The sequence below is a fragment of the Talpa occidentalis genome, unplaced genomic scaffold (genome assembly GCF_014898055.3).
Source record: "Talpa occidentalis isolate TD23 unplaced genomic scaffold, MPIMG_talOcc4v2.1 talOcc4.9, whole genome shotgun sequence".
Lineage (NCBI taxonomy): Eukaryota > Metazoa > Chordata > Mammalia > Eulipotyphla > Talpidae > Talpa > Talpa occidentalis.
Window position 1 is genome coordinate 68,712,865 of NW_023605305.1, and position 26,325 is coordinate 68,739,189.

Here is a 26,325-nt window from a genome sequence, read left to right on the forward strand (position 1 = left end):
AAACAAGGTCCATATGTGATCAATTTTCCCCCTCAAAATTATTTCCATTTAACTGATATTTCTTGAGCACTTTGTAATTTGTCAGATGCTGTGCCAGTCACTATGGTACTATGCTAGGTCCTAGTCGGAAAGATAAGCAACTAATACTGGAATATTTTAGAAACTCATGGACCAGGAACTTATGCCTTGACAGTGTGATTGATATTAAAGGACTGTCTGCTAAAAACAAAACAAAAAAACCCCACTAGATCCTGAGTGAAAGCCCAGTTTTGCTGGGCTGGCAGGAATTCACAGAAATCTCCAAGGAGAAAAGTAAAGCCAAAAATCATGAGCTGAACCTCGAGTGGTGAACAGCAAACCCCTAAGATGTTGGCCAACAGCTTACAGGTATAGATGAATCTGAGTCTTCTCTAATTATTTTTTTATTAAATTTTATGTTTAGCCAAAGAAATATTTAATGACTTAAAGAGTTATATAGTCCAAACAGGTTTGCAATAACAACAAAAAAGTAATTTTCTGCCCCTACCTCTCCTTATCACAGATTTCTGATACCTAGAGACTATAGAGTTTAACTTTGTAGATTTTTATTCTGATGTTTGCTTCTGACATGCTTATACATTTGACATACTTAGGGCCTCCCTAGTGGTGCAGGGGTTAAAGTCTCAGCACTATCAAGCTATCACCAGCTATTGTGGCATCAGTTTGATCCCTGGCCAGGTAGCTAACCCATATGGCACAGCAGACCTCTCCTATCTCGCTGGCTGGCCCCCTCAGCAGTGTATTTCAGTAGATCTGCCTGTTCTGCTCTCACTCTGTCTCTGGTGAATTACCCCCCTCACCTCTGGCCTAGACCCCAGTTCTTGTGTGCATAAATAAATCTTTAAAAAACAATTTGACATGCTTATAAATTTCTATCCCTTGATTTTTCCTTTTCACACATCTATTGATTTTGTATGAAAGATGAAAATTTAGCTGTCTTAAACCCTCCTCTCCTTCCCCACAACAGACACATTTCTTTCTACCTTTCCAATTGAATTAAGGTTTTTGGTTTAAAACAACATGATCATGGCTTAAAATAATAACATATGTAAGTACTGCTCTTTGCTAAGCCACACAGTAACATGCTTCCTTTCTTGGTCAAAATTTTTCTTGGAATTCGTAACTGTTATATTTTTATTTACTTATTTTTCTGTTGTCTGTCTTTGCACAGATTAGAAGACCCCAAAGGCTATCTAGATACTCTGTATGTCTATGGCTTGACATTGGGGGTCTTCACAATGATCAGGTAGGACGCTGTGTAACCAAGCCCCTCCACCATTGCAACGCAAACACAATACACCTCTAAAAATGGTAGAACATTTAGGATTTAAGATATCTGTTATTATTTACTTCTTGCAACTGTGGAATGGTAGTTGCTCTGAGCCCACTACTTGGCTGCTGTCCTTGGATTTCCCTTCACTATTTCCTGGGAATTACTATATTGAAGTGCCTGGTTCATGAACGTCCATGGTCCTATTTCCTGACTGACCCCCTCATTTTAGTGTAGCATATATTAACATAGCTTCCCCTAAAAGGGAAAGTGAGACAGAAACCATCAGAATTCCTGCATATCTGAAAAGTTTACTATTCTATACTCACCCCCATGAGAGTTTGGCAATGCAAAGAATTCTAAGTTGGAAACATTTCCTGGCAAATTTTGAAGTCACTTTCTCATTGTCTTCCAACTTCCAGTGTTGTTGTTGAGGCGTGTGATGCCATTTTTGTCCCTCCGATGTAACCCTTTGGAGGGGAAGGGGAAGTACCAGAAACTTTCAGAAGCTTAAGACTTCCAATTTAAACAAATGCAGAAACCCAGAAGAAAACGATTGTGCTTTTTAACCTTTAGTAATATTTTTTAAGCTATAACAATGTAATTAATATTTACCTCACAGGGTTGTTGTGAGGTATCTAGGTCCAAAAATAGGGTTTATGAGGAGGACAAGAGCCTGGTGGACATATTGCCAAGTTTAATTCTGCAGATGTGAGCTATTGGGGAGCCCTTGTTATCCATAAAATTTAAGCAGAGTAATGTGTGATAGAAATGCAAATTACTTAATGAGTTAGGAATACTGTGAGAGGACAGTGAAATGAGAGGATAAATTAACAAATATTATTAGAGTAAATGTATTGACTTATCATTTGTGGAGTACAAGAACAATGAGGTACCAAGGACACTGGATACAAAAGAAATGATTGTCTAATGGGGGAGAGCATAATCAAGTGCTAAGTGATATTAGAATGTATAGAATAATATGGAATTATTGAAGAGGGGAACAATTAACTCTTCAAGGTTTGGATAGCAGTGCAAAGTTTCTTATTTTTTTAAAGATTTATTTATTTATGCATATAAGAACGGGGATACAGGCCAGAGGTTCAGGGGGTGAGAGGATTCACCAGAGACAGAGTGGGCACAGAACAGGCAGACTGACTGAAATCCACTACTGAAGGGAGCAGTGGGTGAGACAGGAGAGATCTGCTGTGCCATGTGGGTAGCTACCTGGTTGTGTTTAATCCCTTGCGCCACCAGGGAGTCCCCAAGATTCTTATTTCAATCTATGAAACTCCCTCACCTGCTAAAATATTCTTTAAGGATCAGGCAACTACTGAAAAAGAATCTACTGTTGAAAGATAGCTAATCAGGCAGTATCTGTGAGGTAACTGCCCTTTTAACTGACTACATTCCTTTGTCACTTGCCACTTGGAATGCAGAAATTGATTTTATGGTTTGGGAAGGGCAGAGGGCAGAGATCAAAGGACAACATAGTGGCATAAATTAGGAGGAGTCCCCAGAAGCCAGAAAAATCACAGCAAGGGTGAATCCGAAAATTAGAGTTTAATTTCTGTCATTGAAAGACAAATAACTGTTGCAAGTAATAGTAACATTACATAGATGATACATAATGTTTATAAATGTATATATATGACAACAACAACAACAAAAAAGACATGGCAAAGGGTCAACAGAATAATAATGTATTATTTTTCCTAAGTTCGATAGAGTAAGTTGAATTTGTAATCCCAGAAGCAACCACTGTAAATACAATAAAAGAGAGAGAGCTAGAAAACCAACAGAGGAATTAAAATGGAAAGCTTGAAAAAAACATGTTAACACAAAGGGAGGTAGGAAAGAAGGAAGAACAAGGAACAGATAGGACAAATAGGAAACAAATGGCATGATTGTGGATTTAAAAGCAAATATGACAACAATTAAATCTAATCAAAAGGCAGAGATTGTCAGACTAGACAAAAAATCAATAGCTAACTATGTATCACACAGATAACACTACTATCAACAGATATTATGTGCACTTTGTTTTTTTTTTTAAGATTTATTTATTTATGCATACAAGAACTGGGGTATAGCCCAGAGGTACAGAGGGATGAGAGAATTCACCAGCAACAGAGAGGGGAACAGAACAGGTGGATCTACAGAAATATACTGCTCAGGGGAGCAGCAGGAGAAACAGGAGAGGTCTGCTGCACCATGTGGGTTAGCTCCCTGGCTGGGCATCGAACTCATGAACACATGCCACAGTGACTGGTAATAGCTGAGACTTAACCCCTGTGCTGAGACTTAACCCCTGCACCACCAGGGAGGCCCAGTATGCACTTTAAATGCAAAGAAACAAATGCATGGGGAAAAAAGTATAGATATATACTTTGGAAAGCATGCAGAAGAAATTTGGAGTGTATATTAAAGAAATTTTCTGGTATATTAATACCAGAAAAAAATAGACATCAGTAAAGAAGGATTATTGGAGACTAAGATTCTTCATAATGATAAAAAAGAGTTACTACATTAAGAAAATATTACAGGGCCTCCCCGGTGGCGCAGCGGTTGAGTGCTGGGTTGCGAAGCTGCCCGTGGCCTCGGAGGCACCGGTTCGATCCCCAGCTGCTCCCCGGCCACCAGCAGGAGGGTCCCACATGGCGCGCAGACCTCTCCTGCCGCCCGCTGCTCCCCTCAGCAGTGTACTTTGGTCCTTCTGCCTGCTCTGCTCCCCGCTCTGGCTCTGGTGAATTCTCTCACCCTCCCGCGCTTCTGACTGTACCCAGTGCATGTATAAACAAAACAAACAAACAAATAAATAAATAAAACATGCCTCTATTTTTTAAAAAAAAAAAAAAAAAGAAAAGAAAATATTACAATTAGAGTATATGTGCCCCTAATAAACAGAGTTTCAAAATACATGAAGCAAAAACTGTACCAAATGGATAATCAAAATTACAGTCATAGTTGGTCATTTTTATATACTTCTCTCAGTAATGGCTCAGCAGGATCGCCCAATAGTAAAGAAACAAAATATTTGAAAGACACTATCCTCAGCCATGACATAATCAACATTTATAAAACTATGTCCAACAACAGCCAAATAACTTTTTTTAAAAGGTTTATGTATTATGAATAAAAAAATAAATAAAACATGCCTCTATTTAAAAAAAAAAAAAAAGGTTTATGTATTGGTCCTCCCCGGTGGCGCAGCGGTTGAGCGCTGGGTTGCGAAGCTGCCCGTGGCCTCTGCGGCGCCAGTTCAATCCCCGGCTGCTCCCCGGCCACCGGAGGAGGGTCCCACATGGCGCGCAGACCTCTCCTGCCGCCCGCTGCTCCCCTCAGCAGTGTACTTCGGTCCTTCTGCCTGCTCTGCTCCCCGCTCTGGCTCTGGTGAATTCTCCCACCCTCCCGCGCTTCTGACTGTACCCAGTGCATGTATAAACAAAAAACAAACAAATGAATAAATAAAACATTCCTCTATATAAATAAATAAAATAAGTAAAACTTTGTCTCCCACTTTAAAAAATAAAATAAAATAAAAAAATAAAAGGTTTATGTATTTACATAAAAGAACTGTGGTACAGGCCAGAGATGCAGAGGGTGAGAGGATCACCAGAGACAGAGTGAGAAACAGAACAGGCAGATGAACTGAAATACACTGCTGTGGGGAACAGCGGGAGAGACAGGAGAGGTCTGCTGCGCCATGCGAGCAGCTCCCTGGCCAGCCGGGGATCGAACTTGTGCTGCAGTAGCTGCGGATAATTTCATAAGTTGTGTCTTAACCCGTTGCACCACCAGGGAGGCTCCAAATACACATTTTTATTTCAAGTGCACAAGGAGCATTCACCAAGGTAGATGATGTGCTAGGACATAAAACAAGCTATCAATGTATTTCAAAAAATTTAAATCCTACAGAGTACGTTTTCTGAGAATAATGAAAGTAAATTTGAATTACATTCTAAAATGAGTACATTTTAGAATTGTGAAATGAAGCCAAAGCAATACTTACAGGGAAATTTTCAGCTCTAAATTCTGATACTAAAAAAAAGGTCTAGGGGCCTCCCTGGTGGCTTAGAGGCTAAGTCTCAGTGCTATCACCCCTGCAACCTGAGTTCAATTCCCTGCCGGGGAGCTAAACAACATATGGCATAGCAGACCTCTCCTGTCTTGCCTGCTGCACCCATTAGCAGTGTATTTCAGTGGATCCACCTGTTCTTGCTCCACACTCTGTCGCTGGTGAATCCTCTCACCCCTCGCACCTCTGGCCTACACTCCAGTTCTTCTAAGCAAATTAAATAAATAATCTTTAAAAATGATAACTTTCAAAAAAAGGTCTAAAATCGATTATCTAAGCTTCTGCATTAGGAAACTAGAAACTTGGAAGAGAGGAGCTAGTAATAGTAAAAACAGAAATACATGAAATAGAAAACAGTTGAAAAATTTGATTCTTTTAAAATGCCCATAAAATTGATAAACTCCAACCTAGACTGATTAGGAACAAAAGATACAGAGGTTACAAGTTACAATATTGGGAATTAAAAAAGGGCGGCTAGGAATAAATCTATACAGATTGTAGAATTGAAAATATAATGAGGTATTATTATAAGCAATTTTATGTTAATATATTTGACAGGGGCGGTGGCACAGGGGTTAAAGTCTCAGTTATCAAGCTATCACCAGCCACTGCAGCATGAGTTTGATCCCCAGCTAGGGAGCGACCCACATTGCACAGCAGACCTCTCCTGTCCTGCTCCTCTCAGTAGTGTATTTTAGTAGATCTGCCTGTTCTGCTTCTCACCTGTCTCTGGTGAATCCTCTCACCCCCTGCACCTCTGGCTTACACCCTGGTTCTTGTTATGTATAAATAAATAAAAATAAATCTTTAAAAATAGAAAAGAAAAAAATATATTTGCCAGTGTAGACTAAATGGACATCATGAACACAAAAAGAGACAGAAAAATGTTAATAGTCCTATGTATATTGAAGAAATTGGATTCGTAATTAAAAATTTTTCTACAAAGCAAATTTTAGGCCCAGATAACTTTTCTGGTAATTTCTGTCAAACATTCAAGAAACATATAGTATCAGCTCCATACAATCTAAATGTAGAGGGTAGAAATTATTCCCAAGTCATTTTATTTGATAGCAAAATCTTAAAAAAAAATTACAAAAATAGAAAACTACAGGGGCCTCCTTGGTGGCATAATGGTTAAGTCTTAGTGCTATCACGCTATCCCTGCTGTGGCCTGAGTTCGATCCCCAGCCAGGGAGCTAACCCACATAGCCCCACAGACCTCTCCCATCTTGCCAGCTGCTCCCCTCAGCAGTGTTATTTCAGTAGATCCGCCTGTTCTGCTCCCCACTCTGTCTCTGGTGAATCCTCTCACCCTCCCCGCCCCCCACAACTCTGGCCTACATCCCAGTTCTTGTATGCATAAATAAATAATAATTCTTAAAAAAAAAAAAAAGAAAACTACAAATTAATGTCACTCACGAACATGTAAAAATTCTTAACTAAATGTGGATACATTAAACCCAACAATATGAAAAAAGAATAGTTCATCTTATCCAAGTAGAGTTTTCTCCAGGATTAGTTTAACATTAGAAATTATTATTAATTATTATTAATAATTTTGATATTAATAATACAAAGGAAAAATATCATGATTATTCAACCAGGGCAGTAAACACATTTGACAAAACTTAACCATTCCCATCTAAAAATCTCATAAAACTAGGGAAAAAAAATTTTCAACCTGATATTGTCATCTATGAAAATGCCAGAGCTTGGGTCTCCCTGGTGGCGCAGGGGTTAAAGTCTCAGCGCCATCAAGCTGTCACCAGCCAGGAATTCGATCCCCTGCCTGGGGAGCTAACCCACATGGCACAGCAGGATTCTGTCTCTCTGGCTGCTTCCCCTCAGCAGTGTATTTCAGTCAGTCCACCTGTTCTGCTCCCCACTCTGTCTCTGGTTCTCATCCTCTCTCCCCCACCTCTGGCTTGTACCCCAGTTCTTATATGCATAAATAAGTAAAATAAATCCTTAAAAATAAGAAAGAAGGGCCTCCCCGGTGGCTCAGCGGGTTGAACGCAGCACTGTGAAGCTGTCCGCAGCCTCTGCAGTGTGGGTTTGATTCCCGGCTGGCCAGGAAGAAACCCACATGGCACGGCAAACCTCTCCTGCCTCGCCCGCTGCTCAGCAGTGTTTTTGGTCTGTCTGCCTGTTATGCTCCCCGCTCTGTCTCTGGGAAATTCTCTCACCCTCCTGCGCCTCTGACCTGTACCCCAGTTCTTGTATAAATAAATAAATCTTAAAAAAAAAATAAGGAAGAAAATGCCAGAGCTTACATTATATTTAAAGGTGAAAGTCTGAAATTCTTTCCTTGTTCAAGAACAAGGCAAGAGTGTCTGCTTTCAACGCTTCTATTGAGAATTATATTCAGTGCCTTAGCCATTGCAGTAGGCACACACACACCCCACACAAAAATGCACATAGATTGGAAAGGAAGAAGTAAAACTTCATTATTTGTAGACAGCATGATTGTTTATATAGAAAACCCTAAGAAATCTACAAAAAGTTACTTGAATTAGAAAATGAATACAGCAAGGCCAGAAGATACATGTAAATCAATTGTGTTTCTGTTTACCAACAATGGTTAATTGGAAAATGACATAAAATATATTTTAATATCATTTTTTTAAATTATTTGGGATAAAGAAGTTTGCACAGATGCAGTGGAGATTGAGGAAGTAATTTATTCTGGAACAAGAAGTATTCTGGAAGAATTTCATACACAGTAATATCTGTGCTGAGTCTTAAAAGACAGAAAACTTCCAAACAATCAAAGGAATAATAGTCATTCCAGGGAAAAGAGGGAATATAAACAAGATAAAGGTACTTGAGAAAACAAGACATATTTGGGAATCTATAGTCGTTTGTGTGTGACTTGATCACATAAGGAGAGAGCGTAGTCAGGCTACAGGCAAGTACAGACCTTATAATGAAGGACCTTAATGAATCTGACAAAGGTATTTGTCCTATAGCTATAGGTCATGTGGTCAGTTTCAAGTGGGAGAGGTATGGTGATGTTGCACTTTAGCATTTGACAATGGAAGAGAAATTGAGTCAGACCCTCTATGACCTTACAGCTATTTATGTTGAATTCAACTAGCAGTAGAGAGCCACCAAAGGCAGTGATAAAGGTTTCACCAAACAATTCCTATCCCAGCTTGAAGTGCATGCCAGCTTCTCACTTGCCCCACACAGAATTCTGTGCCCTGCTTTGGTGCCATTCATAGTGACCATCACATCTATTAAGAGAAATAGCATGGTAACTGTGGTAGGCATAGCAATTGATGCCTACCATACCACTACACAACCAGGTGAGGAGACACCAGGAAAGTAGAAAAATTTTGTTCCAGGCTCATGGCACAGAGCTTCATGGCACATCACTTTGTGAACTGCATGATCATTTTATCAAGGAATGGGGATGAAAATAGGAAGTTTTTCAGTAATCTGGTTAGGGTTCGGACTCAGTCTGTTTTGTAACCCTTATTATATCATCCTTTATATCTGCCTACAGGCTAATTACATATTGAATGAAGTTGTACATTCATAGATCCTAAAAGGGAAAGAGGCAAACAGATTTGAGCTTGAATGCCTTATCTGCTACTCTGCTGTATTATCCATAGGTAAACAGCCTCACCCCCTCTGAACTCCAGTTAACCCATGTATGTAATGGAGATAATAATGCCTATCTGATAGGGTCACCATAAGAATTAAAAATATAGGGCCTCCCTGGTGGTGCAAGGGGTTAAGCACCCCACTATAAAGCAATCCTCAGCCTCTGCAGCACGAGTTCGATCCCCAGCCAGTCGGGGCAACCCACATGGCAAGGCAGACCCCTCCTGTCTCTCCCACTGTTCCCCTCAGCAGTGTATTTCCATCAGTCTGCCTGTTCTGTTCCCCACTCTGTCTCTGGTGAATCCTCTCACCCCGCCCCCCCCCCCGCATCTCTGGCCTGTACCCCAACTCTTGTATGCATAAATAAATAAATAAATCTTTTTAAAAAAATTAAGACTTAAAAATATAGTGTGGAAGTACTCAACATGTTCTTAGTACATAGCAGGATCTCTTATATTAGCTTCTCTTCTTTAGCTTCATTGTAGCTTATCCATGTATTTGTTTTCCAAACAGTGGTTGCTTTTTACTTTGACTTAAGGTTGAAATCTTCCCTACTAATCTGTCCACTATTTGGACAGCATGTCTCATTTGGATAATTAGGAGGTATAAAATTGAAAGCTTTGACAGTAGCAAAATTTTGACAAAAGGAAATAAACTAATGTTTATGTTGTACAATATATATAAATTGTCAAGAAAGGGAGAATATGTTTAGCCTTTAAAGCTAAAGATTTAAGTCTTCTTCAAGCTGAAATTTCCTACTTGACCTCTTATCTTCTCATAATCCTTCAATAGGACTTCATTGATTTAACTAGAGAAACCAGACCAAGGGCCAAGGATCGCAGTGGACTGTGTGTGATTGACCTGACAAGAACTGAAGAAGAAAATAGACCTATTGCCACCCTTGACTTGACTCTAGAGCCTGTTCCTCCTTCCCAGAAGGAGCCAGCCAGTCTTCAGACATGTACTGGTCTCTCTAGCAAAGAAGCGCTAGAAGGGCGAGTGGACAGAAGTTCTCGGCCTGCAGCACGGAGGATCATTAACAGCGATCCTGTGGATTTGGATCTTTTGGAAGAAACCACATTCGAAGGCCGCCAGCTCCTTCCGCCCATCGGTGGGGACTCTGTTTATCCAGCAGAGCCGAACTGTAGCTCAACCACCTTCAAAGGTGACCTGGGCTTCTTGGCAAGCCTACAGCTGGCTTCAGATGTTCACTCCCTCTCCCCAACAAGCAATAATGGTAGCAGCAGCAATCAAAGGGTACCCTTGCCATGCCTACAGCAAGATGTGCCTTGCCCACCACCAGCCTTGCCATGCCCATTGCGAGCCTTGCCGTGCCCACTGCGATCCTCACCATGTCCACCGCGAGCCTCCTCATGCCCACCACGAGCCTTGTCATGCCCATCACAAACAGCGCAGTACCAGCTACAAGCTTTGCCTCACCTGCCTCAAGAAGTGCCATGTCCTCCTCAAGATGTGCCATGCCCTCAGAATGTTCCATGCCCTCAGCAGAATATGCCAGGCCCACCTCAAGACTTACTGTGGTGTCCTCAACACTCACCAAGCCCACCTCAAGACTCACTCTGCCCACCTCAAGACACTTTGGGCTTACCTCAAGATGTATCAGGCCCACTTCAAGACATATCATATCCAGCAGGTATGGCACAGCTGCAAGATATGCCACCATCATTGGGACATGTGCCACAGACACCAGGAGACAAGCCACAGTCACCAGGACACATGGCACAGCCACCAGCAGACATGCCACAGCTGCCAGCAGACATGCCACAGTTGCATGGAGACATGCCACAGCCACCAAGACGTGTGACATATTCGCCTGGAGAAGTCCCATACTCACCAAGAGATGTGAGAGGCCCACCTGGAGATATGTCACACTTGCCAGGAGTCATGCCACACTCACTTGGAGAATTGCCTCACTCACCTCTGGAGAGACCTGGCTCTCCCCCAAATGATATACAGAACTGTGATACTCCTATGGATATCTCAGCTCCAAGCTCTCCAAGCTGTTCTCCCAGCCCACAGACTCCAGAGTCTGATGCTTCCTTAGAGAAAGTTCCTTGGCTCTCTATCACAGAAACCCCAGCCAGGAAAGAAGTATCACTGTCAGAGCCTGGCAACCCCAGTTCTGCCCAGGTACAGGCACAAACACAAGGTGGGCTGTACAACAAACCATGCCTGCATAGACTGAAGTACTTCTTACGACCTCCAGTGCATCACCTTTTCTTCCAGACACTAATACCAGATAAAGACACAAGAGAGGTGAGCAAATATATCTTCCCCTAAGGATTCGATGTCCGTGGGAATGGCCTCTCATGTTGTCAGTCAGTCTGCTCTAAGGAGTCCATGCATGAGAGGACTAGTATAAAGTTGACATTTTTATCATTCCCCTACTTGTATAACCATTCAATGTAGACTCAGATCTGGGTTTAAATTTCAGCCTCAAACTTAAAATTGGCACTGTATAAGTCGCTTTACTTTTCTGAGCCTGAGGTTTCTATCTGTATAATGGAGATAAGAACGTATCTCAGAGGATCATCGAATGAGATACCACAAGAAAAGTGCCCGTTTGCGTGTCAAACTCATCCCAGGCCATACTTCTCTTCAGTTCCTATGCCTTTCCCTTCTGGTGCCCTTATTACAGCTCCCACATCACAAAGATACTCCAACACTTCAGTGCCTCCAAAATTATTACTCTCTGACTTTTGGGGGAGGAAATTCAATTTTAAGATTTTAATGGAAATCCCACTTCCCATTAGCTTCATTGGGAAGACCTGAGCCAGACTCTAAGTCCTAAAATACGAAGCTATTTTTTCATTACCCAAAACCACATCCCCAACATTAAGAGAACTGATTTCAGTAAGTCAAATGATACACTCTCCTTATTGGAGCAATCAGTAATCCAGCTCAGCACACATTAAGCGTTCACATTGTTCAGCCTTGGAGAGTGAATTTTTTCCCTCTCGTTTTAATTCTTGTTGTTTTCTTGTAATGTTTTATAACTATCCCTTCTGAATTACTGTACCCAACCACCAGATCATTCTTTTTTCCTGTGGGTTTGCCTCAGGTTTGCTTCTGTCTACTATCAAGAGTACTTTTTGTCTCCCTAATCAAGGCTGTAGTACAGTATAGGCACCGACAGAGCTGTCAATAGGTGTAGATGGGGACACCATGGACCCTCTTCTATGTACTTGAATTATAAGGCAATTGTTAGACTAGGTAAAGTGGATTTTTCTTCATCTTTTTCTTACCTTCTTAACAAACCTCAGCTTTCCAGAATACATCTGTACATATTTTCTCTCTCTCCTGTGACTTCCTTTGAGCTTTCAATGAGTACTTCACTAGGTCATTTTCACCAACAGTCAGTCCCCATGTTGCTACTCACTAGCCATTGGCTTCTTCTGACTCTCTTTTTTTAGCTCTAAAATAAGTCATAATGCCATATCATAAAGAATGTTTGCCTTAAAACACAAAGCCACCTTACAGGGTCTACAGAAGTACTTTCTCAGTATGATTTCCCCTCAAGTTTCCAGATATCAAAACAGTTTTTGAACTTGTATCTGCTTATAGATATTCCCATTTGTAGGCAAGAAATGAATAATAGTTTCAAGATTATAAAGTGTCAAATATAAAACCAGACTCCAAAACATGATTTTGTTCTTCTTTTATCTTCTCTCTTAAATATATTTGCATGCCTTTTATAGCATTAGTCTATCAACAACTTCAGGGGGATTTGAGATTTGAGACATGAGGAAAGATAACTGGATTTCTGTCCTCCAGAAGATTTTCTGGAATAGCAGTCCCAACCATCATATTTTACTCTGTTATGCTTAAACTATGAAATATTTGGTAGCCTGTTTTATAATTATTATTACTTTAAAATTTTAAAAGTAATGTTTGTTTTTATTATAAAACATTTTAATAATATTAAAAATACCCATTGTTTTATCAGTCAGTACTTATTTTGTTAATAATTTGATGTATTTCTTTCCTGGTTGTCTTTTCATATGGCATTTTAAAATTTTTAACAATTGGTATTTTAACAAAAATGCATTATTTTTGTTGTATAGAGAGTGCAAATTTAGAGAGTAACTCTGGAGTTAGGCAGTCTATGTATGAAACCAGCTTCTGCCACTGTACGTGACAGATGCTTACTCTCTAAATCTGTTTCCTTATCTATAAAATAGGAAGCATAGTAATATTATTTCTTAGGATTGTTGTTAATGTAATCCTATACATTGGTTTTTGTCTGATTACAAAAGTAATATATGGCTTTTATGGAAAAAATTTAAAATATGAAAGAGCATGTAGAGGGAAAAATCATCCATTATTCTACCACCCAAACAATAGAAAACCACTTTCCCAATATATTCTCTCCCAGTCTTTATGAAAATAATGGGATGGGGATCAACTTAATATTTACTTTGGCTCAAAAAATACTCAACAAAATGGGATTCTTCTCCTAAAACAAAAGAATTTTGAAACTTTTTATTTCAGCATCTGTTATAGCATCCAACCTACCACTAAATATCTCATCACCCTCATCCAAAATCAATTTTGTCTAGTCTTGATTCTGTTGTACTTTCCCTTCTATTTTTTTAATTTTATATTTTAACATATATGAAATGTTACATGTAAACTTTGAATTCTTTTTAAATTAATATAAGCATTTTCTATGTCATCAAAAGTTTTTTTAGATAAGACTTCCCTGTCTTTTTTTTTTTTAAACTATGAATAAACTATGAAATGCAAGGGAAACTTCACTATTGTCAAACTGTTCCAGAACCTCTTGTTTTTATGTCTGTAGAAACCCATCCTAATTTATTTCCTTTTGTTTATGCAGAGCAAGGGTCAAAAATTAGAACCCATCCCTCATCGAAGACTAAGAATGGTAACAAACACCATTGAAGAAAATTTTCCCCTGGGGACTGTGCAGTTTTTGATGGACTTTGTGTCACCACAGCATTACCCACCCAGAGAAATTGTGGCTCACATCATCCAGAAAATCCTACTCAGTGGCTCTGAGACCGTGGATGTCCTAAAGGAGGCCTACATGCTTCTCATGAAAATTCAACAGTATGAACCTTGGCTACTGGCAAATTTTCTAGGGTTGCTGGACTTGAGGCATAACTATCACTTCCCTAAGCTTTATTCAGCTAAGCTTTCCATCAGGGAGGGTGGCTTACTATAATTAGTATTTTTTGAATTGCACGTGATGGAAAAACCTATCCAAACTGGCTTTGAGTTGGGAAAATTTAATGACTCATATTATTAAAAATCTGCGAATAAGACCTAACTCAGTGTTCAGAAATGGTTACCATGACTCATATTTTATCTTTGTTCTGGTTCAGTTTCCAGGTTTTACCTGGTAGCTGTCTTAGCCTCTAGCTTTTTTGACACTCTTAATATGTGAGAGAGTCCACTGCATTATATTCACACAAGAGTTGTGAAATTGAATTTTGTAGGCTTTAATTGTCCTAACATGAGACATTAGCCCGTTTTGAGCCAACCACTGTGAGATGAAGGGTAAAATATCAAGATTGGCTCTACTTGCTTCACAAGCTATATCCCAGGGCCCTACTAGGTAAAGCCAGTGGGCTAAAATTAATTAATAAAGTTGATTTCTTGAAGGCAAAATTGGGGTACTAATACCTCCCAAGAGGGAAGTAAATACTGGATAGTAAAAAACAATGAAGTTTTACTACCCTTAAGTGACATGGTAAGATAACATAGTGTCAGCAAGAGTACTAAGGTTAACAGGAGACTTCTTGCTCCTTTCATATTACCGATCCCATCCCTTCTTGCACTAAACTCTCCAGAACTCTAATAGATATCACTTATTTTCAGGCTACATCCAGCTAACTCCAAGACAGTAGAGTGGGACTGGAAGCTGCTTGCCTATGTCATGGAGGAAGAGGTAACGTAATGATTGTGGGTGTATCTTTTTAATCTTAAGGCATCTTTAAGGAATTTTTAACTAGAAACAAAAGTCACAGCAAAGCTGGTATTAAATCTTTGCCATTATTCCACCCTCACCAACAAATTCTTATGGAAACAGTACCACCTTCAATTCAAGATTAAGTAAATATATGTTTCCCTCTCCTTGAGATCCAATAAAAATAATAGTAAATTCATGGTAATGAAAAGAAGGGAAAGGACAATAGGTATGAAGGAAGGCTGGAAGAGCTAAAGGAAATATAAGAGTAATGACTGGTGAAGCTGGGCAGAGAAAGCCACAGGCCAGAATATATGTGAAGGGGCTGCAGCCAAGGGGACAGAAATCTGCCCTTGAGGGTAAAGAAGGTTTTGAACTCAGAAACACAAACAAAATATAAGAGGGTTAGAGTCAGATCGGGGCTATAAATGAATATGTGCTGAAAGTTTGTAGCTGGAGCAGCCTACCTCTCCATTCTTGAGTCCAGAAAGTTTTGTCACTGGGTTATTTATCCTTCAGGTAAAAGGCAAGATTCATTATCTAAAGAAAGATAAATGAAGGCAGCTAGTGTGGAGTTAGTGCTCCAGGGGAAAAAGTCTTCCACATTCTGACCTTTAGGGATCCCCAAACTTTACTGCCAGCTTTTACCCAAAAGCATTTGGATGAGACAAATTATCTTCAACTTAAAATTCTATAAACAGCCAAACCATTAGACAAGAGTAAGATTAGATAAAGACATCTTTAGACATTCAGGAACTTCAAAAAATATCCCTACAACCCATTTCTTAAAAGACACCTGAAAGTATGTATCAAAAGAATGAAAGAATAATCAAAAAAAGAAGGCACAGGAACACTAGCTCTAACCCAGAAGATTAATAAAGAAAACTCCTAAGATTTACAGTAAATAGTGGGCCTAGGAAGCAATCAGTCCAGACTGGAGTGAAATAACACAGAAACTTAAAAGAGAGTCACTTAAAAACATCATCAAGGTGGGCCTCCCCAGTGGCGCAGCGGGTCGAGCACAGCGCTATGAAGCTGTCCACAGCCTCCGCAACACCAGTTCAATTCCCGGCCGGCCAGGGAGAATGCCACATGGTGAGGCAGGTCCCTCCTGTCTCACCCGCGGCTCCCCTTAGCAGTGCCTTTGATCCTTTTGCCTGTCCTGCTCCCCGCTCTGTCTCTGGCAAATCTTCTCACCCTCCCGTGACTCTGCCTGTACCCCAGCTCTGTATAAATAAAAATAAATCTTTAAAAAAAAAAAAAATCATCAAGGGCCTCCCCGGTGGCGCAGCGGTTGAGCGCTGGGTTGCGAAGCTGCCCGCGGCCTCTGCAGCGCCGGTTCGATCCCCGGCTGCTCCCCGGCCACCGGAGGAGGGTCCCACATGGCGCGCAGACCTCTCCTGCCGCCCGCTGCTCCCCTCAGCAGTGTACTTCGGTCCTTCTGCCTGCTCTGCTCCCCGCTCTGGCTCTGGTGAATTCTCTCACCCTCCCGTGCTTCTGACTGTACCCAGTGCATGTATAAACAAACAAACAAATAAATAAAAAAAAAAAAAACTTTAAAAAAAAAAAAAATCATCAAGGTAATAGACAGGGTCCAGGCCCTTATTCCCCCATGGAGACTCCAAGTTAGCAACATATGAACCAGAATGCCTTTGTGAAGATTCTAGAGACCAGTTGAGAACCTGCAGTATCCAGGTCATTACATAACCAAGAAGAGACTCCATCAAAAGGGATAGAAAAGCTGTGATATTTCCTGTGCTCTGGCCCTCTTCCTACCCATCTTAGAATGATGAACCCAGGAGGAAATCCTCCTTTACCCCTATATCCATCAAATATTGAATGAATAAAATGTGCTATATCCATATACTAGAATACTATCTTGTAATAAAAAGCATATGCTATGACACGTATGAACCCCCAAAAAACATTAAGCTAAGTAAAAGAAGCTGCACACACATACAAAGTAACATATTGTATAACTCTCTATATTTAAAATGTCCAGAAAGGGCAAATTATCAAGAAACAGAACATAGATGAGTGGTTGCCAGGGTCTGGAGGTAGGAATGAGAATGAGCCGTAAACAGACATGAGGGCTCTTACTCTAGAAATGAAATTTTTAAATGTTATGATGTAGTTGTTGAACTTGATGAATTTATTACAAATCACAAATTTTATGGTATAAATTTTATGGTATAATTTTATGGTATAGCATTAAAGTTGTTTTAAAAAACAATAGCAAACTACTTGGAAAAGAAGGATATTCTCAAGATTCAACACCACTCCTGAGAAATTGAAAGAAGTAATGCAATGATAGCAGGCAATACAGAGAGGATTTTAAAAGAAGCTTTACAAAAATCAAAAGGTTTCACAAAACCATATGGATTTCCAGAGTAGTAAATACTTTCAACAAGGTCCTCATACTGTAAATACTATTTAGTAACAATGTTTAAAATCAGTGTATAGGGCCTCCTTGGTGACGCAGGCAGTTGAGCGCCACACTGTGAAGCTGTTTGCAGTCTTTGCAACATGGGTTCGATCCCAGCCGGCGGGAGAGAAACTCGGAGAGAAACTCTCACCGCACAGCAGACCTCTCTTGTCTCACCTGCTGCTACCCTCAGCAGTGTATTTCGTCAGTCTGCCTGTTCTGTTCCCCGCTGTCTCTGGTGAATCCTCTCACCCTCCCGAACATCTGGCCTGAACCCGGTTCTTGTATAAATAAATAAATCTTTTAAAAATAAAATAAAATAAAATCAGCGTATATACAAAACATGGAAGACAGTTTTATTAGTCTTGAAAATGAAAAAGTAGAAGATACAGTTTGGAATATAGAAAAGGTTAGGCTTTCTGAGACTAGTAAGGCTGTTAATAACATCCTTATCTTAAAAGTGGGAAGTCAAGAGATACTACCTGTAGATGATGGAACATAAATTGAGGAATTTGTTTTAGGAAGAAAACACTTATGTTTTAGCATAAGTGATTTTAGTCTGAGGAACTAACTATAATGTCTAAAGTTGATAAATCAAGGAATAGCAAAAAAGTCTATTTCCTTAAAGATGTTTAAGGTAACCATCAGAAAATAAAAATCAAAATTTTTCTCTTTATGGTACTGAAGACAAAGTGGTTTTTGAGAGTGATATCCCCAGAAGACTTTTGGTTTTGTTTTTGTTTTTTTAAAGATTTATTTATTTATGCAAGAACTGGGGTACAGCCCGAGGTGCAAGAGGGTGAGAGGATTCACCAGAAACAGGAGGGAGCAGAACAGGCAGAATGACTGAAATACAGTGCTGAGGGGAGCATTGGGCTAGACAGGAGAGGTCTGCCGTGCCATTTGGGAATCTCCCTGATCAGCCTTGAATTGAACGGGCTCTGCAGAGGCTGCGGACAGCTTCACAGCGCTGCGCTGTGCCACCCGCTGCACCACCAGGGATGCCTGACTTTTTTTAGGGGTCATAAATCTAGCCTAAATACTTGATTTTTTTTAAAAACCATGTGTTTCCAATCATAAGGATTAGAGAAAAATATACATTTTGAAAGACAAAGATATCCCACCTTTATCTCCTCTCCAAAAGGAAAGAAAGAAATGATACATGCTAAGAATGCTCTCTTACAACTCACTGGCAAAAAAAAAAAAAAAAAAACCAATCTGATTAAAAAATGAACAGAATATTTGAATAGTAATTATACAGATAGCCAACTGTACATGAAAGGACAGTATCATTAATCAGAAACGCAAATCATAGCCACAATGAGATTTTACTTCACATCAGTTATAATAGCTGTTACCAAAAAGACAAGAAATAACAAGTATTGACAAGGGTGCAGAACAAAGAGAACCCTTTGTGCATTGTCAGTGAGAATGTGAACTGGTGCAATCACTATGGAGAACAGTATTGAATTTCCTCAGTAAACAAAATAGAACCACCATATGATATAGCAAACTCATTTGGGGTATGTATCCAAAGAAAATGAAAACACTAACTCAAAAGGTATACACACGCCCATGTTCATTACAGTATTTTTTATAATAACCAAGACGATGATAACCTAAGTGTCCATGAGTGGATGAATGGATAAAGAAAATACATATATTTATAGCAGAATATTATTCAGTCAATAAAAAAGACAGGAATTTTTCCTTTTGCAATGTGGGTGGACCTTGAGGGTATTATGCTCACTGAAATAAATCAGAGAAAGACAAATACCATATGATCTCGTTTATATGTGTAATATAAGGAATTAAAAACAAAGAAAATGCAAGCTCATAGATACAGAGAACAGATTGGTAGTTGCCAGAGTCACAGGTTTGGGGAAGGGTATAGGAAATAAGTAAGGGATTCAAATAGTACAGACATTCAGTCATAAGTCCTGCAGATGCAGTAGACAGTATGGTGACTATAATTAACAATATTGTATGTTTGAAAATTACTAGCAGAGTAGATAGATCTTAAAGGTTCTCATCAAAAGAAAAAATTTCGTAGTTATGTGTGGTGATCAATGTTAAGTAGACTTATTGTGATGACCATTTTGCAATATGTACAAATATCCAATCAACGTATTGTATGCCTAAAATTAATACAATGTTGTATATCAATTATATCTCACTTTTTAAAAATGTTCATCCTTTTTCCTGGTATATGAACCATATCCTGGTCTGCAAGTTTATATTCCTAGAAAATGTGCCTGCCACTGGTACTTGAAGAGATCCCAAAGTCCAGAAATGGTCTGGTGCCTTCTCATTCTCATGAGTTCAAAACCTGGGCTCCTAGACCCACAACCCAGCACCTGTCTCGCAGTAAAAGAAATCAACAGTTATGCATGTCTGACTACTGTGTGACACATACTACTTACACTGGCTTTAGTAAGGTCAGAATTACATGATGTGAATCACAAGGACACTGAGACTCAAAAGGCATAGACTGAGCTTAAAACATACAAACATAAACACATACATAGATAAATACATCAATAAGTGAGGCTTGTGTACCACTGAGTCTCGTGTTCTTTACCTGCATCTGGATGATCAGGATCATCTCAGCTATAACAGAAAGCCCAGCGCAGACTTCTCGGAACAATGAGGGAATGCACAGTTCACGTTACAGAAAGTTAAGCAGTGGGGTAGAGGTCATGGTTGCTTGATCCAGCAGCTCAGCAGTCATTAAGGAGCCAGTTTCTGCCTCTCTGTTCTGCTATACGCAGTTTAGGCTTTATCCTGAGACCGTTTTCAGATACGTGAGAGAGAGATTGACTTTCCATATTTGTTTTTAAAATCAGAAAATTTACAATCCCAGCATTTCTGACAGACTTCTGTTAAGCAATTCTAATTATCTGTAGATGCCTAGATTTTTTTGATCCCTAGTTTCTGATATTAAGAGTGGAGAGTTTGTTGACTAGGCATTTTTATGACGGGGTTCCTGTTCACTGGGAAAGAAGTCAGATGAGGAAACAGGGATTTTATAAAGTGGTCTCTTAGGGTATGATTCTTCTAGCAGTTGCCCTATTTGCTCTCTTTTGTGATGACCTAGACTGCCGCTCTCTCCCAGGAGCCTCTCTTTAAGTATAGACATACATGTTCACTCATGGCCACCCTTTGGACTTAGTATTTGTGAGAACCCAATGCTCACTGTCATATGGGAGACTAAGGAAATACTGACTTCTCTTTTTTTCTCCCACAGGGACAAAATCTGCCCGGGCGAGTCCTTTTTCTGCGTTATGTAGTACAGACATTGGAAGATGACTTCCAGCAGATCCTGAGGCGGCAGCGACAGCACCTACAGCAGTCCATTGCCAGCACCGTGCTGTCCTGTGACAAGCAGCCCCATAATGTCAGGTAACCAGCCACGGTGCCCTGAGCTGAGGGGGGCAGCTACTCAAGGCCAGAAAATATCAGTAGATAAGATAGTGCAGGGATAGTTATTAAAATTACAGACATTCATAAAGGAAAATTTCTCTGTAATCGACTATCTGTCCAGCTCTCCAACTTGTGTGGTTTTTCTCTCAACACAGTTAGACTTTCTGTGATCTCTTTCAGCATTGTCCAAACAACTTTATGAGGTCCAGAGGGAAATCTTAACTTTTGTAAAACTTTCCATAGCTCTTACAAACCTAGATTTATTTCCATCTACCCTGAGTAACTCAAGGTAAATCTTATTTGCCACTACTACTTTGTGAAAAAGTAATACTATGATAACAGGTCATGTGGCTATCAGGTGCAATAAGGATGCAAGTGGGTCTTCTTTTTTGTGTAGAATCATGGCCAGAGTGTCTGGAAATTTCAGAACGAAAACTATAGTATCTTTATAGCAAGGGGCAAGATATGAAATCCATGGTGGGGATCTCAGGATGGAATTTTTCCCCTGGAACTATAACGCTTGCCTTTTTGGAAATGGTTCTCACCTTACAAAATGTACCAGCATCCCTTTTTTCAGAGCATTATTGAAATTCTTCCACTCATGTTTATATTACCATATGTTCCTGTATATTTGTTAAAGAATAGTGTTCACTGGGCAATATAGGATATTGCTATTATGCCTCCTCCATTCTGTTTTGCGCATGGGTCAGATGTTCACCCCCTTAGTTTGCATGCCCATATCCATTTGGCTAAATATGGTATTTTATGTGAAGTTTAAAATGTGAATGAGGGGGCCTCCCTGGTAGCACAGCAGTTGAGCGCTGGGTTGCGAAGCTGCCCGCAGCCTCTGCAGCACCGGTTCGATCCCCGGCTGCTCCCCGGCCACCGGCGAGGGTCCCACATGGCGCTCAGACCTCTCCTGCCGCCCACTGCTCCCCTCAGCAGTGTACTTCGGTCCTTCTGCCTGCCTTGCTCCCTGCTCTGGCTCTGGTGAATCCTCTCACCAGAGGATTGTATAAATAAATAAATAAATCTTTAAAAAAATAAAAAATAAAAAAATAAAATAAAATGTGAATGAGTACAGTAGTAGAAAACCAGTAAGTAGAGGACCTACAAAAAGTACAGGATAACATAGTTGGATTTTAAATAGAAAAATAACAACAGGGGACTCCCTGGTGTTGCAGGAGGTTGAGACGCAGCCTATGAAGCTGTCTGCAGCCACTGCAGCACGAGTTCAATCCCTGGCCAGGGAGTGGCCCACATGGTGCAGCAGACCTCTCCTGACTCGCCCACTGCTCCCATCAGCAGTGTATTTAGATCAATCTGCCTGTTCTGTTCCCCACTCTGTCTCTGGTGAATCCTCTCACCCCCCTGTAGCGGTGGGAAGGCCACAGGGCAGGATCTCTATGACCCAAGCAGATGGAGTAAAGGAGAAGTCCTGGAGCACTCTGTGGCTTTTATTGGGATTTTACTGGGTACACAGCAGGCAGGGGTGCTGGGAGGCCAGGAGGCTGGCAGGCCTCCCATCCCCCAGCAAGTCTTCACTCTGTCTGTGCTCTCCAGAGTTCTCTGGTGGTCTCTGCTTCTCTTTTGCTCCTTTCTTTAGCTCTCGTTCTTTCGTTCTCTGCTCTCCTGGCATCCCTGTGACGCCGCCCTTATAAGCGCAGCCTTAGCCCAGGTGTACCCACTTATGCATGCCCATACCCTACTCCAGGTGCCCTCCATCAGGCATGCATTCAGGCCCACAAGGATCCATCATCAATGCTAATAGCGGAAGGGCAGAAAAGCCTGAAAATAACTTACCCTACACCCTCACACCTCTGGCCTGTACCCCAGTTCTTGTGTGCATAAATAAATCTTTTAAACAAAAAGAAAGGGAAGAAAAATAACAATAAATGAGAGTGACTCTGCTAAGCATCCTGCTTGTGAACTGTCTTATCCTCTCTCCATCTGCGATGAATCCTGCTGACTTAGGCCAATTGCAGTGGCAAATCAGGACCAGGACATGCAGGTTCATTGGGCAAATGAATAAGAAATCTTGGAGCCTTAGGTAGATTTAACAGCCCTTTAATGCTGAAGCTGGGGACCAGATATAGGCAGGCCAGCAAAAAGGGAGGCAAGCGTGAGGAGATAGGGGCTGGAAAGTTGACAGCAAGCAATCCTCCCAGCCCCCCACAATCTCTGCGCTCCCTTTCTGGCGTCTTTTCTGTTGATCTTCATCTTAATGACCTCCCAGTTGTCCATATTATAGGCATGCACACCCTGTGCTCATTCTTCTAGGCCCCAGATGTCCATGCGTGCCCTGTGCTCTCCCTCCTGAGTACTTTTTGCACCAACACAATAATCACGTGTGGGCAGTGAAACCTGAGAGGAGAGCAAGGCCACAGGTGGTAGCCATAGAGGCTGGTAGTGGAAAGGCGAAAAAAAGCCTGAGTAACTCCATTTTCCCTACAGAGTATAGGCAGTGGATTGAGTGGGGAGTGGGATGCACGAGCCCCCCATTTTATCAGTGACTCTCACTATATAGAGTAAGATTCTTGGGTTTAAAGATAAGTATTTGTGTCTTCTAAATGCAAGTCAGCCAGTTTGTCCTTTAATCGATGAAAGAAATTACCTGCTTCAGGGCCTCCCCTGGTGGCGCAGGCGGTTGAGCACCGCGCTATGAGGCTGTCCGCAGCCTCTGCAGTGCCGGTTCCATGCCGGCCAGCGAGGGTCCTATTTGGTGCGGCAGACCTCTCCTGTCTCGCCCGCTGCTTCCCTCAGCAGTGTATTCAGTCAGTCTGCCTGTTCTGTTCCCCGCTCTGTCTCTGGTGAACCTCTCACCCTCCCACGCATCTGGCCTGTACCCCAGTTCTTGTATAAATAAATAAATAAATCTTTAAAAAAAAAAAAAAAAGAAAGAAATCACCTGCTTCAAATGAAGAGAAAACCAACTCCTTTAATTCATTAAGAGATGGATATTAGGGCCTCCCCGGCCACCAGCGAGGGTCCCACATGGCGCACAGACCTCTTCTACTGTGCCCACTGCTCCCCTCAGCAGTGTATTTAGTCAGTCTGTCTGTCCGGTTCCCTGCTCTGGCTCCGGTGAATTCTCTCACCCTCCGCACTTCTGACTATACCCAGTACTTGTATAAATAAATAAATCAATCTTATTAAAAAACAAATAAATATAATAAAAAAAAATAAAACCTGTAAAATCCACCGAGGGCTCCAGGGCTCTCCTTTCTCCATCTGCCCAAATCCATACTGAACTTGCCCTGTGCTTTGCTGGCACTACATGCGGCTAGCTGCTGCCACTGCCCAGCATCACAACAAAGTACAGTGCTGCATATATCTCTGGCCTTGGAAAACATCAAACTTCAGAATTCGAAGTACAGTTTCTACTGAATGCATATCGCTTTCACACCATTGTAAAGTTGAAAAATTACCAGTTGTAAAGCAACCAACCCATTCTGAGCAGGTTTATAAACGGTTCTAGCAGCCACATGCTCTTCGCCGTGGTTTGTAGTCGCTCCAACACTCCTCCGTACACTCCACTCCTCCACCCTTAACACCGCACTCCCACCACACCGCACTCTGCTGCACCACCCTTATATTATCAGTCTTTTAGCGCAGGTGTACCCACTTCAGGTGCCCGCCATCAGGCATGCACCCAGGATCACAGGGCTCTCTCATCTATCCTGATGGCGGAAGGGCAGAAAAGCCTGATACCTTTTACCTTACCCTACAGTCCACCCCCTCAGGGTTTTCTGCCATACAGTCTATACATATATATATACAATTTTCTAAGCAAACAAACAATGCAGCCATGGCCCACAAAAGCAAATACATCAAATATAACAAAATACAATATAACAAAATACAACAGAACACAAATAAGTCCAGGCAGGGCACCAACCAAGTGCAAAAGACAATTATTGGTACCAGCAGATGAGCCACCAAATCTGCTGCCGAAGGCACTGCTCATACGAGGGAGGGGAACCACTCACGGCATCTACTATATCACACCAGGAGCCGTCAGGCTTCCTGGCCTTCTCTGGCTGTAGTCTCGGCTACAAGGCACACACAGCATCCACCCCCAGGATGCACTAGCTCTGGGATTGGCAATTTTATTCTGTTGGGGGTAATCGCCAACCCTCAGGGTTTCTGTCTGCAGTCGCTCCAACACTCGGCCTTCATGGCCACCCATGCGACTCACAGACCCCTGCTCTCAAGCCAACCCACTGCACAAGCACATGGGTTGGGGATCCAAACTTTGCATTTGGCTTGGGCTCCACCCCAAGACACATTCCCCACCCGTCCCCCAAGGACGGGCTCCTCAGCTCCTCACCCTCACTCAAGAATGAGCAGGGCATCACCCACAGGTGATTTTACGAGACTCACAGGGCTTCAGCATACCCAGGCTGCTTAACAGCCGCTTTAGGGCTTCTCAACTTAGCATCAGTACCAGCTTTTGCCACCTTAGTTGGCTTTTCTCCTCCACCTGGCCACTGGGCATACACAGGCTGCTTTTGGCCATCTAGGCCCACTGGCCACCCCCAGATTCTCAAAAAATAAACATAACCTGCTAAGGTCCTCCGCCTTCTGGCGGGATTGTCAGTCCAAAATCATCAGTTCATCAGTCTATCAGTCCATTGGCCTCTCCCTGCTTCAGCAATGGCCTGCTGCCTCAGGGGTCATTGGCTGGTCCTTTCCGGTGTCGTTGGCTGGTCCTATCCGGTGTCGTTGGCTGGTCCTTTCCGGTGTCGTTGGCTGGTCCTTTCGGGCGTCTCCTTCACGCCAGGTCTCATCCTGTAGCTCGTGGACGTATCCATCTTCTATACCGCCATGGTGCCTCCAGCGTCGTCACAGGCAAAGTCTGTTCTCCTTAGTCCCTCCAGGTCTTCGGAGGGCTCCAATACCCGTCTGCATGGATCTTGCCGACATACGCCAATTGTAAGGGCAGGAACGGGCACAGTGCAGGTTTTCTGATGCCATGCAGATCGGGTAAAGGAGGAGTCAGAGTCCTCAGTAGTTTTGCAGGTTTTTTATTTGGGGTTCACCAGGCATATGGCAGGCAGGGGTGCTGGCTGGGGGCTGGGAGGCTGGCAGGCCTCCCAGCCCCCAGCAAGTCTTCACTCTATCTGGGCTCTCTGGCGTTCTCTGCTTCTGCTTCGGCTTCTCCTTCAGGTTCTGCTGCTGCTGGCTGGGGCTGCTCGCGTCCCCCCGTGACGCCGCCCTTAAAAGCACAGTCTTAACTCAGCTGAATCCCATCTACCTATGCCCACACCCTATTCCAGGTGCCCGCCATCAGGCATGCATTCAGGACAAGGATCCATCATCTATCCTGATGGCGGAAGGGCAGAAAAGCCTGATACCTTTTACCTTACCCTACACCAGTCAAACCATTTTTAAGTTGGGGACTCTCAGAAAACCAACTCCATCCAGTTTGCCTCACCTGAAGCACCAGTGTTATATGTCTTTTTTGTTTCTCCTACATCCTTTTCTTCTTGGTTTACTCCCTTATTTTGACAGCTGTCTCCAGTAGCTTC

The 26,325-nt window shown here is 41.8% G+C and overlaps 1 protein-coding gene across 2 annotated transcripts in view; it reads left to right on the forward strand.

Moving 5' to 3' along the window:
• SIMC1 (SUMO interacting motifs containing 1) overlaps positions 1–26,325 on the forward strand; it is a 69,414-nt gene that overhangs the window by 21,496 nt on the left and 21,593 nt on the right. Inside the window, exons 2-6 of one of the 2 annotated variants that reach the window (XM_037500590.2) lie at positions 1,211–1,285; positions 9,789–11,273; positions 13,855–14,087; positions 14,859–14,928; positions 20,619–20,773. In XM_037500590.2, the coding sequence (XP_037356487.1) occupies positions 1,211–1,285; positions 9,789–11,273; positions 13,855–14,087; positions 14,859–14,928; positions 20,619–20,773 (2,018 nt within the window). The remainder of the gene's footprint in view (positions 1–1,210; positions 1,286–9,788; positions 11,274–13,854; positions 14,088–14,858; positions 14,929–20,618; positions 20,774–26,325) is intronic. The other variant, XM_037500591.2, reaches the window with a different exon arrangement.